This window comes from Mus pahari, chromosome 2 (assembly GCF_900095145.1).
Source record: "Mus pahari chromosome 2, PAHARI_EIJ_v1.1, whole genome shotgun sequence".
Taxonomy (NCBI): Eukaryota; Metazoa; Chordata; class Mammalia; order Rodentia; family Muridae; genus Mus; species Mus pahari.
Genome location: NC_034591.1, coordinates 141,198,634 through 141,211,090, shown reverse-complemented (window position 1 = coordinate 141,211,090; position 12,457 = coordinate 141,198,634). Strand labels below are relative to the sequence as shown.

The following is a 12,457-nucleotide window of genomic DNA, read 5'->3' as shown; positions in this document are numbered from 1 at the left end:
GTAGTGTCAAGCAGTATAGGCTGTTTACATCCACTTGTGGTCCTGTGCCCCCTCCTCAGGAAATCTCTACCAGCCAGCATGAGCAGTTTCTTTCCACATGTCCTGTTTATGGCTCCGCGTAATCAGCATAGGGCCTGTTCCATGGGCTTTCCACGGGTTGTTTAGTTTTGTGTTGGCCAGGTACTTTCCTCCATACACACCCCACTGTACAAGAATCCTAACAGATTAGGATTCGAGTTCCTCCATCGCTGCTTTCAAGGAGACGGAGAACCAAAGCCAGAAAAGGAGACTAACAATCGGGATTGCTTGATCTGGCGAGCAAGTGACTGGCAGCATAGAACAATAGAGACACAGATGTTCCGCTTTGAGAGCCTTAGGAACTCCTTAGTTCAAGAACTGTAGGGTTAGACCGATGGCTCCGTAGGTAAAGTACTTGTCATGCAAACATGAAGACAGGTGTTCAGATGTCCAGAAGCCAGATAAATGGCTGGTGGATGTGGTGGCTTATGGGAGGCAGGGATGAGACTCCTGAGCAAGCTGGCTAGCTAGAGTAGTCAGAGAGATAAATTCCAGACTCAAGGAAAGGCTCTACTTTAGTATGTAAGGTGGAGCCCGATCACGGAAGACATTTCATATTATCCTCTGGCTTCTATACATATAAGCATACAAATACATGTGTACTCATGTACTTAAGAACATGTATACATATGTGCATGCACACCATCTACGTATATTTGCAAAAATAGTAACTCAAACCCTAGGATCTGTGAGCCACTAAGTTGGGCTTAAGGGAGTCTATAGGCCATGCTGAAATTGTCTTGCAAACTTTTGCCTTTATGTGCATGTGTACATAAAGAAAAAAAATTTGAGGCCCCATCTCTTTAACTGTAATCACAGTTGGAATCATGTCCACCTGCATTCTTAACCAAGGATGCTCAAAAAAAGTGTGCATTGGTGGGAGCTGGCACTGGTGTTAGGTGACATGGTAGGTATTTAGCAGGTGTAGACACAAATCTCATGTGTGTGAGATACAACTGATCTGCCTAAAATACAAGTAGCAGGAACTGCTAGGAACTGAGACCACCCAGCTCATCAATGATTCTCTCAAGCTAGCCCCAAAGCTGGTTAGTGGCATAGCTGGTTTAATCAATCAATCAATGAACCAATTAGTCATCAATCAATCAAAGCAAGAAACATGCCAGAGCCCACATGCTTTCAAATCTCATTTCTTAGAAGTATATTGCAATCTATGAAAACCACGAGTCCAGAGCATGCCATCTTAGAAATTGTAGCCCCTTTGAGCAGGGGATTGCACCTGCGGCTTGGCATGTGATCGGCAAGCACTCTACAGTTAAGTTACATCTCTAGGTCAGGCTTTTTGTTTGTTTGTTTATTTGTTTGTTTGTTTTTCTTTAGGAATTCCTAGGCACTTGGTCTTTGTTCCCATTAATATTTCAACTTTGAAAAATGAAAGTGCAAATACTCAAGACTATGAGCTACAAACTGAATGAATAATCTTTTCTAGCCACTCTGATTCAGGGTTGCCTGCCTCAGCCTGTGGAATGTCCTCCTGACAATTCAGGGGACCTGGCTAGACTGCCTGCCTCTCTCTCTCTCTCTCTCTCTCTCTCTCTCTCTCTCTCCATGGAAAGAAGCGTTGAAAGCAATGTGGCGTTGCTGCCAGTCTGCTTCGAAAAAGTGACAGGTGCCCTGGATTCAGTTAAGTGGGAGGAATTATGCAATCTTAGCTGAATGTTAGGGTTGTGAGGTCACAGGGATGGGTGTTTAAATCCTGGCTCTGCATCTCAATTGGTGTGCGATGTTGGGCAAAATTATCTAATCCTTCTGAGCCTCAGTTTCCTTGGCTGCAAAGTGGGGATAACAATCGTATCTAGAAGGATTAATTGAGATTATCCGTGCAAAGTGTCTCACAAAGTCTAGCATATGGGAAGGCTCACCAAAGGTTAGCAGTTATTACAAGTGATTATTGTGACTTGTGTCTGTGATTAAACACAGCTTTGAGTACAGTGTGTTTGTGCCAAAATTGCTTTCAGAGGAGAAGCTCTGGGCTGGTTCTTTGAGTCTCACCCTGGTGCCCAGAAAGACACTAGACTGGGATTGGAGTCCTAATGTTTAGTAAGTGCCTGTCTCACACTCCAGTTTGGATGAACGATTGGTTTTCTCCCTGTGCACATATCACAGCATTGCTGTGTGAGTGGGTGAGAACAGACTCATAAAATCATCAAACAGACATCTCCTCTGCTTCTGCCTCCTGGATTGTAAAAGTGTCCGAATGAGTGATGGTGAGCACTCATGAGTGAAGGGGAGACACTTGCCAAATGAGAAGAGACGGCAAGCCACGTAAAAGGTAGTTATGGCTTCCATGGTCTTCAGCCGGCAGAGGGTATCAGATCTAAGATGACCACAACATCTCAATGGGCCACGTCTCATCCCCAAGGAAGGAGGCTGGTTTTGTGGTAAGGGGGTTCTGTGAGGGAACTGACTACGCTTGGTACAAGCCAGCTCACCAAGCATACAGGAGGAAGCCTGCCATCTTACCATATTCTCTGCAGCCAAGTCTTCTCCAGGCCAAACCAGGATGGTTTCTTGATCCTAGCCTTTCTTCTGTCACCATGATTAAGGCAGAAATCAAAATGGCCGTTGCCAAACCAGCTGTGGTCTTGGTTTGGAAGAGAAGAGAGGCCTATCTACGTATTGAGGAGAAGCCTTGGGAATCCCCTCAGCCAGTTTCGTTCTTCTTTGGACTTGTAATTCATCATTTGAGGGATAGACAAGATGGATACTTAGCATCGTCTTCATTACTATTCATCTCATTGTTATTTGTTGTAATTATAATTCATTGTAATTACCACAAAGCAACTTCTCAGCAGCCACCCCCTCGTGAAGGCATTCCTTTTTGTTACCTAGCACTTGCCCATAACCAGGGGATTAACATAAGCCCAATGCAGACACTAGGCATAGATTTCAAATAAAAATGTCAGTGTGGGAAAGTTATTTTCTGAGGCGAAAGTTAGTCTCCAGTGCCCGCTCTCTCTCAGCTGTTGGTACGCAGCATCTTTCCTCATATGTGTTTGCCCTTAGAAAATGGAATTACCCCAGACACAGAAAATCATCCTCTTCCAAATGAACATGGAACAGTAAATTAAATGATTTGAAAAGGCATGAGCAGTGATGGGGATGTATCTTAGTTTCTAGTACTTGCCTAGCTTGCGTGAAGCCTTGACAATGATGGCCACCACAGCAGGATGTACGTAAACCAAGTGTGGTGCCACATACCTGGAATCCTGGCACTTGAGAGGTGGAGGCAGAGAGGTTATCCTCGGTAATGTGATGAGTTTGAGGTCACTCTCAGAGAGAGAGGGGGTGGGGAGGGAGAGAGGGAGGGAGGGAGGAGGGAGAAAGGGAGGAGGGAGAGAGGGAGGGAGGGAAAGAAAGAGGGGGGAGGCAGAGAGAGAAAGAGAGTAGCTTAATTATAAGTCATCCATCCTTATCAAGGGGGAGGCACCGTATGCATGTGTGTGCACAGTCCTGTGACTGCAACGAGTCTGTGCAAAGTGTCAGTAGGAGTGACTGTCTAAACCAGAACCAGACTTCCTAGGCAAGCCCATTATGACCACGAGCTGAGTGGACTCATTTTCTCTACGATTTCTCTCTAGTCCACCCTCTGACCGTGGAATGAGCGATGTAGAGAATAAAGTAAACTGGAGCTTCCTGGGGCTCCTATGAGCCTACCAGGCATCCTTTAGATCTTCTGCCAAGATGAGGTTAAGCCAGAGAGTTCCTGGCCTGGTGTAAGCACGCTACCTTCCTGTTCAGTGCTACAGTGCACATTGTTTTGACATGTGCCATACCTTCCATCACACACTGCCTGAGGGCCTGAGGAAGGTGCACATTTGACAATGAGGAATTCCCAAGCATCTGTGCACAGAGAACTCCTGGCTTCCTACCTTCTCCTCCGCGTAGTTAGCTTTCCTGGGGGTCAGAGACCAACGAATAGTGCAGAGTCCACAAAGGGGTTCTGTTTCTCATACCCTGTTCCTGGGACAGACCAATTTTTTTGGAGATGGGTTAGCTTTCTGAGGGTCTCTGATTTGTTTTCTTTCAGTACAGCATGTGACATCTAGCTCCATTTGGCTGTGATCTCTGTTGTCACTGGGAAATTAGCATATCATGAACCTAGAGTTTCTTGCTAGTCCCATTTCAGACCTTGTACCTTGTTCCCAGAAATAATCAACCCCGTCAACCAGTTTCCAAATCCTGAATTTGAGATGTTGAGGCTTCTTGCTGTTGTTTTTGTTTTGTTTGTTCATTTGTTTGTTTTAATCCAGGTCTAGGTGTATCTCTCAGACTGGTCTCAAACCCATCCTTCTCCTACCTCGGTCTTGGGGTTGCAAGAGTGAGCCACTATACCCAGCTACTGTAAGATTTTACAGGGAGCATCCATGCAGAACCTGATCTTAAAGAACAGGCTAAGAATACACATCCCTGGCCCCAGTCAGCCTGTCCTCACTTGCAAATGCTGACCTGCTTAGCTCTCAGGAGTCCCCAGAGGTGTTCTCACCAAATGCAGGCAGAGAGTGTACAGTTATTTCTCGTTTTGTTGTTGTTGTTGTTGTTTGTTTGTTTGTTTTGTTTTATTTTTGTTTTGTTTTGTTTGGTTTGGTTTTTTCAAGACAGGGGTTCTCTGTATAGCCCTGGCTGTCCTGGAACTCACTTTGTAGACCAGACTGGCCTCGAACTCAGAAATCCACCTGCCTCTGCCTCCCAAGTGCTGGGATTAAAGGCGTGTCCACCACCCAGCTTTAATTCTTGTTTTGATTGCAGACACACCTCTAGGTTTTCCATGAACATTTAAAGCATCCCTTCGCATCTTCTTGGGCTAGTCTCTCTCGGCTCTTTTTGATCACAGCTCTCTTCCTTACCGTCTTCATTTCTCGTGTTAAGTTTTTATATTTGCATCCCACTGCCATGCTGTGACAACTAAACTACATCCGGTATCAGAGTGTGCTACACTGGCAGTGAGGGGTACCATTTCATTATAGACAGAGAGGAGTGGCATTTCATTATACCTTCTCTAGGAGAGAAAGTGCTTTTGAAAGACATTTAAGCATGTAAGATGACCATCCTAAATAAATTCTTACTTTCTCCCCATTGGGTAATCTTATATTTCTTTAAATCAGTAATAATACAACCTCACTACTAACAGACCTTTAAATTATCTGAGTGATGGGGCAAGGGGTAGGACATTCAACTGTGTTAATCAGGCAGAGATACATTTCCTTAGTGTAGACTGTAAGGCAGGGGGTGTGAAAGTGACCAGCTCCCTTGCTGAGCTGTGCTGAGAGGGAGTCAGGACAGCACCAGTGCAGAGCTCCATGGGAAAGCAGAAGGTACTGTGGAAACTCCCCCAACCACATGGATGTGAGTTTATCTCTCATCCGCTCTTACACCAGTTCCAAGTTCCCTTCCATCACCTTCTGCAAGCAATGCCCTCCCTTGTCCGCTCTGGATTCCTCTTCCTTCCAGAGAGCTGGCTTGTGTGCTTTGTTTAAATGTAGCTGTCCTCTTCCCAGGTTGCCAACCCCCATAGATACTGGGGCCTAATTGGTCACCAGCATCTTCAGAGCCTTCCCTGTGGGTGTCAGCTGTGTACTTGAGTTACTCTGACCCTCTTTCCTCGACCCTGCTTCCGGTTCCCTCAGAAGATTAACAGATAACTTCCTCTGGAAGCTTCATCAGCCTCCCACTCTGGCCAACCTCCCAGCCTTGTCAGGGGTCAGAACATCTTTGTGTGACTCTGTGGATTCATTCTGAAGCCTCAGGACCTGTGACCAGAACGAAGCCAGGGTGGATTAATCTGCAGTTAAGAGCTGGGGAACAAGCTGAGCCGGTCTTTTATAGGGTTCTAATTTAGTATTTCCATCACATTCCTTTTCTCTTTGTCATTTAGCTTTAAATCTGTCACTTTGCCAAATGACCATGTTAAGCAAAAGAAGCCAGACTTGGAAAGACAAATAGACATGGCTTTTCACATATGGAGGAGATCTCCAATCAGAAGGGCTGACTACATGGGAGTGGACAAGTAAGGGTAATGAGAGATGGAGATGCTCAGAATATGTTGTATTGGTGGATGAGAATGTTATAATGAACCCCATCAACTTGTGCAATGACTGATGAATGCGAGTTAAAAACAAAACAAAACGAAAACAAACAGAAAAAGAACTTTCAATGAATGCTCAACAAGAGTGATGGGCAGACATGAATCAGAAGTCAGCCCCTGGGGAGGGAAACTGGACTTCAGCAAGTGCCAGCACATACGCAGGCTGCTATGGTCTCCAGTGCACTGCCACCTTGTGTCCCCACTCCCTTCTCCGTTTCAGCCACTTGCTGAATAGCCAGCAACATTCTGTGTGTGTTGTAAACTGAGCCAAAAAGGAGGAATCAGAAATTGCTCTCTTTTGAGTATTTTGAGGGATGGTGAAACCTTGTTAGGAATGTTGCTCCAGGGACTGAGAAAACACCATATGTGGGAAAGCATTGCTAAGTGAGGAAAAGAGCATGCGCCTGCTGGTTGGGATCTTGGAAGTGCATAAGCAGGGAACTGGGCACTGGGGAGAGGGTAGGAAGGGGCTTTTACTGAGGTCTTTAACAGGTCTTTTTCTAATTATAGTCAAGAAGAGCCTGGGGACTATGGCTGCTTCAGAGCCAAGGCCTCTATTTGCTTTGGGAAAAAAAGGCAGAGTTGATTGGCTTCCAATCCAGGCTTGGCAGAAGCCCATGCAGGATTTCAGGCCAGTAAGCCATGCCTTGGGTAGGTCTTGATTGGTGTCGGTACCCATTCAGTCAGCAGACATTGCAACTCTGCAGTGTATGGAGCCATAGGCTGAGCTCGTAGGGTGTGTGGGTTAAAAAGACAGGGTTCTCCACTGTGGAAGAGGGTACCTACCACTAAAAGGAACAGTAGGGCCGTTGCTGAAGCTCATGACTAAAGTAGCTGATGCACTAGCAAAGTCCCCATAAGCAAAAGTTGTGCCTGTTGTGCCTGGCCTAGAATGAGCTGACACTGCCTTCCTGTTTCCAGTCCCCACCCCAGGGAATCAGTCCCCCAGGGAAAAATCCTAACTGAAGAGACACAGCAGGAAGTGAAGGGACGGTTGACCTAAAACGAACCAGAGATCTCACTCTGCCTTTTTTCATGGCTGGCATATGCACAGCCTCACTCCCTGCTTTCCCACAACTGCTTCCCCAATCTCCCAACCCTGCGCATCCGAGACCTGGTGTTCCTTCTCTCCTACAAGCAGCAAGGTTAGTCTGAGCTCCAAGCCTGGGTGAGCCACAGCAACCAGAACAGCCATGCTGGTCCAGACTGCTGGGAGCCAGATGTAGCAAGAGGAATTTTCCAGATGCTTGGTTTTCTGTGCGTGCATACAGCAGGATCAGGAGCAGGAGCAGGAGCAGGAGCAGGAGCAGGAGCAGGAGCAGGAGCAGGAGCAGGAACAGGAACAGGAACAGGAACAGGAGGAGCAGGAGCAGGAGCAGGAACAGGAGCGCAGCCCACAGGTTGCCATAGACAACTCAAGTTCATGTTCAACTGACATTTCTAGTATACTTGCTGCCTGTCTGACTGTGTCCTTTTAGTTACCTGATCATGAAGAAACCTTGTTGAGCTTAAGAACCAAGTATCCTCTCTTCTCCCCTGAAGTTAACTATACCAAACGGAGCCTAGAGGATGCTTGCTAGGATCTGAGAAAGCCTTGCAGACAGTTGAGAAACACTTAGCAGCCGGCACATGACATACGCTCATGACTCACTCCACACTAGATTGATGGTAAGCAAGAGTCTAGATGAGGGGATGGATGAGATCCATGCTCGCCTCCACTGGTCTATGAAGGATGCAGGACCTGCTAGAGCAGCCATTTGGAGGACAGGCTAGGAGAACACAACGGAAGCATGCTTGCTGGTACTGAGGGTAATTGGAGCGCGTCAGAGTGAGGCCAGCTTGTGAAGCCAGCGGCGAGGAATGAGAACAATTTCAGCAGAAGTGACCATGAAAACAGAAAGGACTTACCCGTGAGTCACAGAGCTTGCTCAAGCATCAGGACAATGGTGAATCAGATTGGAGTCTGGGATGTGGGAGCCCAATACAACTGTGATCGGAAGTCAGGGCGAGACGATGAAAACACCCATCATCTCTCCCTGTTAGGTTCTCTGTGTAAAAGAGCTATAGGTTATACCTGGAGTTTCTCTCAAAGGTCCATGTGGGAAAGGTTTAGTCCTGATCAGTGGGGACTGAAAGCTTGTGAGAGATCTTTCTGTCACCGGAGGCATGACCTGAGGTATTGCTCTCTCCTCTTCCTCTCTCTACTGCCTCCCCCCACCAGACCCCACATCTTTTTTCTCCAGACCATGATTAATATTTTTCACTTAAGCACAGGTTTTCTGCCATATCACCAGAACCAAAGCAACAAGGCCAATTCATGGTGAACAGAAGCCTCAAAAGCCGTGAGCCCGAGAACATCTTCATCTTTCCTTAATAAACTGATGTTCTTTGGTATTTGTTACAGTAACTGAACTGACCAGTGTAAGGGAAGGCATGAGGCTAGATGTGCTTTTTATTATTATTTTTTTTTAAGATTTGCTTTTCTTTTTATTTGCATGAGTGTGTATGCACATGCTACAAGAGTGCCGGTGCCCATGGAGATCAGCAGAGGCTGTTAGATCCGCTAGAATTAGAGCTACATATAATTATTAAACTACCCAACAAGGGTCCTCTAACATAGCAGCAAGGACACTTACCTGTAAAGCCAGCTCTCCAGCCTTTGATGGGGGCTTTTCAGCACTAATTTTTGTTTCAAAATTCAGGCTACCACCACAAAGATTTTTTTCCTTATCTCAAGTCCACCGTACCATCCAATATCCACCTTGTCAAATCATCCTCATAACCACCTTGCCAACCTCTATATGGTTTCTTACTTTATCTGGAACCCCGCCCACACATCCATCATCCCTGATTTGTTACCCTGTGAACAGTATCCTTGTGTGTTCATACTTATAGGATCCAGGCTTTGGGACAATCTGATAGATTGTTTTTATTTTTATTTTTGAAAGACTTCTAGTTTCAAATGATTTTATTGGGGTAGGGGGTGGAGGCTCAAGCTCTGTATATGTCCTTTATTTTGTGTTCAGTAAATTTTGTTTTGTTAGGCTTGCAAGATTGTCGGAAATGTCACTTTCCTGCAGAATGGGAGGGAGATTAATTACCCTGTGGGAACCATTTTCCTGGGATAACATAATCCCTGTAGCAGTCTCTAGGGTAGGCAGCCATGGTAGAACCGTTCCCTTAGCTTTGACCTTGAAGAGTCTATTATCCTGAGAGGGGTTCCCAGGGAAGGAAAATGGTCCTCTTATCACAGAGGCAGGCCAGGAGCCAGCAAGAAGATGTTGATGCATGGGACACTATCAGCCTTTGGGGAGGAGAGAGCAAGCCATACTTCAGAGAAGATGGGGAGAGAGGCAGTGTGGCAAACTCCGGGGACAGGCTCCTCAATGAAGGTTCTTCAGCTTGTGTTCCCTTTGTTTGTTCCTTTTGTATTCCCCCTGGATTCTATAACATCTTTCTGAAAATACCAACACCGAACCAAGGGAAAGGGTTTTATTTTCCATGTTAAGACAGGACTCTGAAGAGAAAATGCCCATGGGGCCATTGAGGTGGCAGCAGTGGTGATTAAAGAATGAATGCTCTGGGGAGTGGGGGGGATTGTCAGGTCAGGGTCATCAGCACAGCTATCTTTCCACTGGAGAGTCTCCCTCTTGGGCTAACCTTCCGGAAACACAAACACGACCTTGGCTTTAGTGCGGGAGAGCTGAGTGGGGAAGATCTCCAGATCCCACTGCAATTCCTCCAGGACTCGCCAGGAGCCCTGTGCTCAGGTTCTGTTATGGTAACAGAAGAATGGTGTGGTGGGTTAAAGTGCCACGTCAAACTGGAGATGGTGGAATCAGACGTAGGACTGCAAGAAGCAATAGGTATAATGGAAACTGAAAATCCCTAAGAGGAAAAAGCATCTCAGCCCTCGCTACCCAGAGCAGGTGGGGCCATCATCTGAGCTGAGTCTTGCTGCATCTCTGTCTTCTGCAAGGAGTGCAAGGAGTTTGTAGCTCCTCTGAGGGGTGTCCTGGTGACAGGTGTCTTTCTGGGAGTCAGGCGGAGTACCCTGATACTAGGCCCTCTCAGCAGGTGTCCAGCTGTCTTGTGTTTGCTTACAAGGGTAGCAGGGCCAGGAAGGAGCGAAGGAAATCAACAGACCCAGTTCGCAGCCCTTGTATGTCCCTCTGGATGAGCTCACACGCTGCACTTGGGGACTGATACCATTACATGTCTTGAGGAAGTTTAAAGGCTCTGAGTTGATCCAGAGATACATTGATGCAGTCCTCATAGCTATCTCAGTAGAGTGGACCATGTAGCTTCCGAAGCTCCAGGGATGTTTAAGGGCATCGTCCCTGCACAGCAGGAGGCCGGGGAAACAATGCAGACATCTTCTGTAAAAGTACAACTGGCATTGTCAGTCTAGGAAGCAAGCAGTCAGAAGACCCATGCTGCCTTCCCCAGTGTTTCTCAGGGGCTGGAGGAGGAAACCCCCGTCCCTTCTAAATAACAGGGAGGAGTTTCTGTGCTTCCTTAGATTGGTGGTACCCTCCCTTCATTCTCAGATTGTCAGCCTCAGGTGGCTGATGCCAGAATGACAAGGACTCTTCCGGCCAGCTGTTAACACCTGTGTTTCCTTTTTTTCAGATCTTACAGGTGAACAAGGTGATGTCCATCTTGTTTTATGTGATATTTCTTGCTTATCTCCGTGGCATCCAAGGCAACAGCATGGATCAAAGGAGTTTGCCGGAAGACTCTCTCAATTCTCTCATCATCAAGTTGATCCAGGCGGATATCTTGAAAAACAAGCTTTCCAAGCAGATGGTGGATGTTAAGGAAAATTACCAGAGCACCCTGCCCAAAGCAGAGGCACCCAGGGAACCAGAGCAGGGAGAGGCCACCAGGTCAGAGTTCCAGCCAATGATTGCAACGGACACAGAGCTTCTGCGGCAACAGAGACGCTACAATTCACCCCGGGTCCTGCTGAGTGACAGCATCCCTTTGGAGCCCCCTCCCTTATACTTAATGGAGGATTACGTGGGCAACCCGGTGGTGGCCAATAGAACATCACCACGGAGGAAACGCTACGCAGAGCATAAGAGTCACCGAGGCGAGTACTCGGTGTGTGACAGTGAGAGCCTGTGGGTGACCGACAAGTCCTCAGCCATTGACATTCGGGGACACCAGGTCACCGTGCTTGGGGAGATCAAAACCGGTAACTCTCCCGTGAAACAATATTTTTATGAAACGAGATGTAAAGAAGCCAGGCCAGTCAAAAACGGTTGCAGGGGGATTGATGACAAACACTGGAACTCTCAGTGCAAAACGTCGCAAACCTATGTCCGAGCACTGACTTCGGAAAACAACAAACTCGTAGGCTGGCGCTGGATACGAATAGACACTTCCTGTGTGTGTGCCTTGTCGAGAAAAATCGGAAGAACATGAATTGGCATCTGTCCCCACATATAAATTATTACTTTAAATTATATGATATGCATGTAGCATATAAATGTTTATATTGTTTTTATATATTATAAGTTGACCTTTATTTATTAAACTTCAGCAACCCTTACAGTATATAAGCTTTTTTTTTCTCAATAAAATCGTGTGCTTGCCTTCCCTCAGGCCTCTCCCATCTGTTAACCTTGTTTTGTGATTGGGCTCTCGGGAACCCTTCTGTAAAACCTGTGTACACCAGTATTTGGCATTCAGTATTGTCAAGGCCATGACTGTGGTTTCAGTAAACTTTCTTAAAATCGGATGATGTCAGAGTTGTGTATAAACAGAGTTCTCACCACCACCCCCCACCACCCCCGTTCTGGTATATTCCACATTGGATGAATGAATTAAAGGAATCACCATGTCCCCAGCCCCACCTCCACTGGTACCTTGTAGCGGGAAGCTCGGCATCCTCTTCTGGGCAGCAAGCTCACACCCATGCCCTCCCTTGCTCTTCCCAGCTATAGGCTTGCCAATTAGAATTGTGGTTTGCGCCAATAATAACAGAACTGACAATTTTCTTTCTCAGCACATTTCTTGTTTGGGGGTTGTGGAAGGCTTGGGATTTTCTTTTTTCCTTTTGGCTTTGGTTTTGTTTTTGCTTTTGGTAAGTAGTTTTCATCCTTTTACACAGATAGGGAAAAAATTTATAACTATTCTAACAGATTGTGTGTGTGTTTGTGTGTGTGTGTGTGTGTGTGTGTGTGTGTGTGTGTGTGTAATGGAAAAAAATTATATGTCTACCCAGGAGCAAACTGAAATGGTTCATGAGTCATCCACACACAGCAGATA

The 12,457-nt window shown here is 46.4% G+C and overlaps 1 protein-coding gene across 1 annotated transcript in view; it reads left to right on the top strand.

The window, feature by feature from the left end:
* The window catches only part of Ntf3 (neurotrophin 3), a 61,630-nt gene extending 49,703 nt beyond the window's left edge, over positions 1–11,927 (top strand). Inside the window, exon 2 of the mRNA XM_021190897.1 lies at positions 10,814–11,927. Coding sequence (XP_021046556.1) covers positions 10,814–11,611 — 798 coding nt within the window. The 3' untranslated portion in view covers positions 11,612–11,927. The remainder of the gene's footprint in view (positions 1–10,813) is intronic.
* Positions 11,928–12,457: the final 530 nt, after the last annotated feature.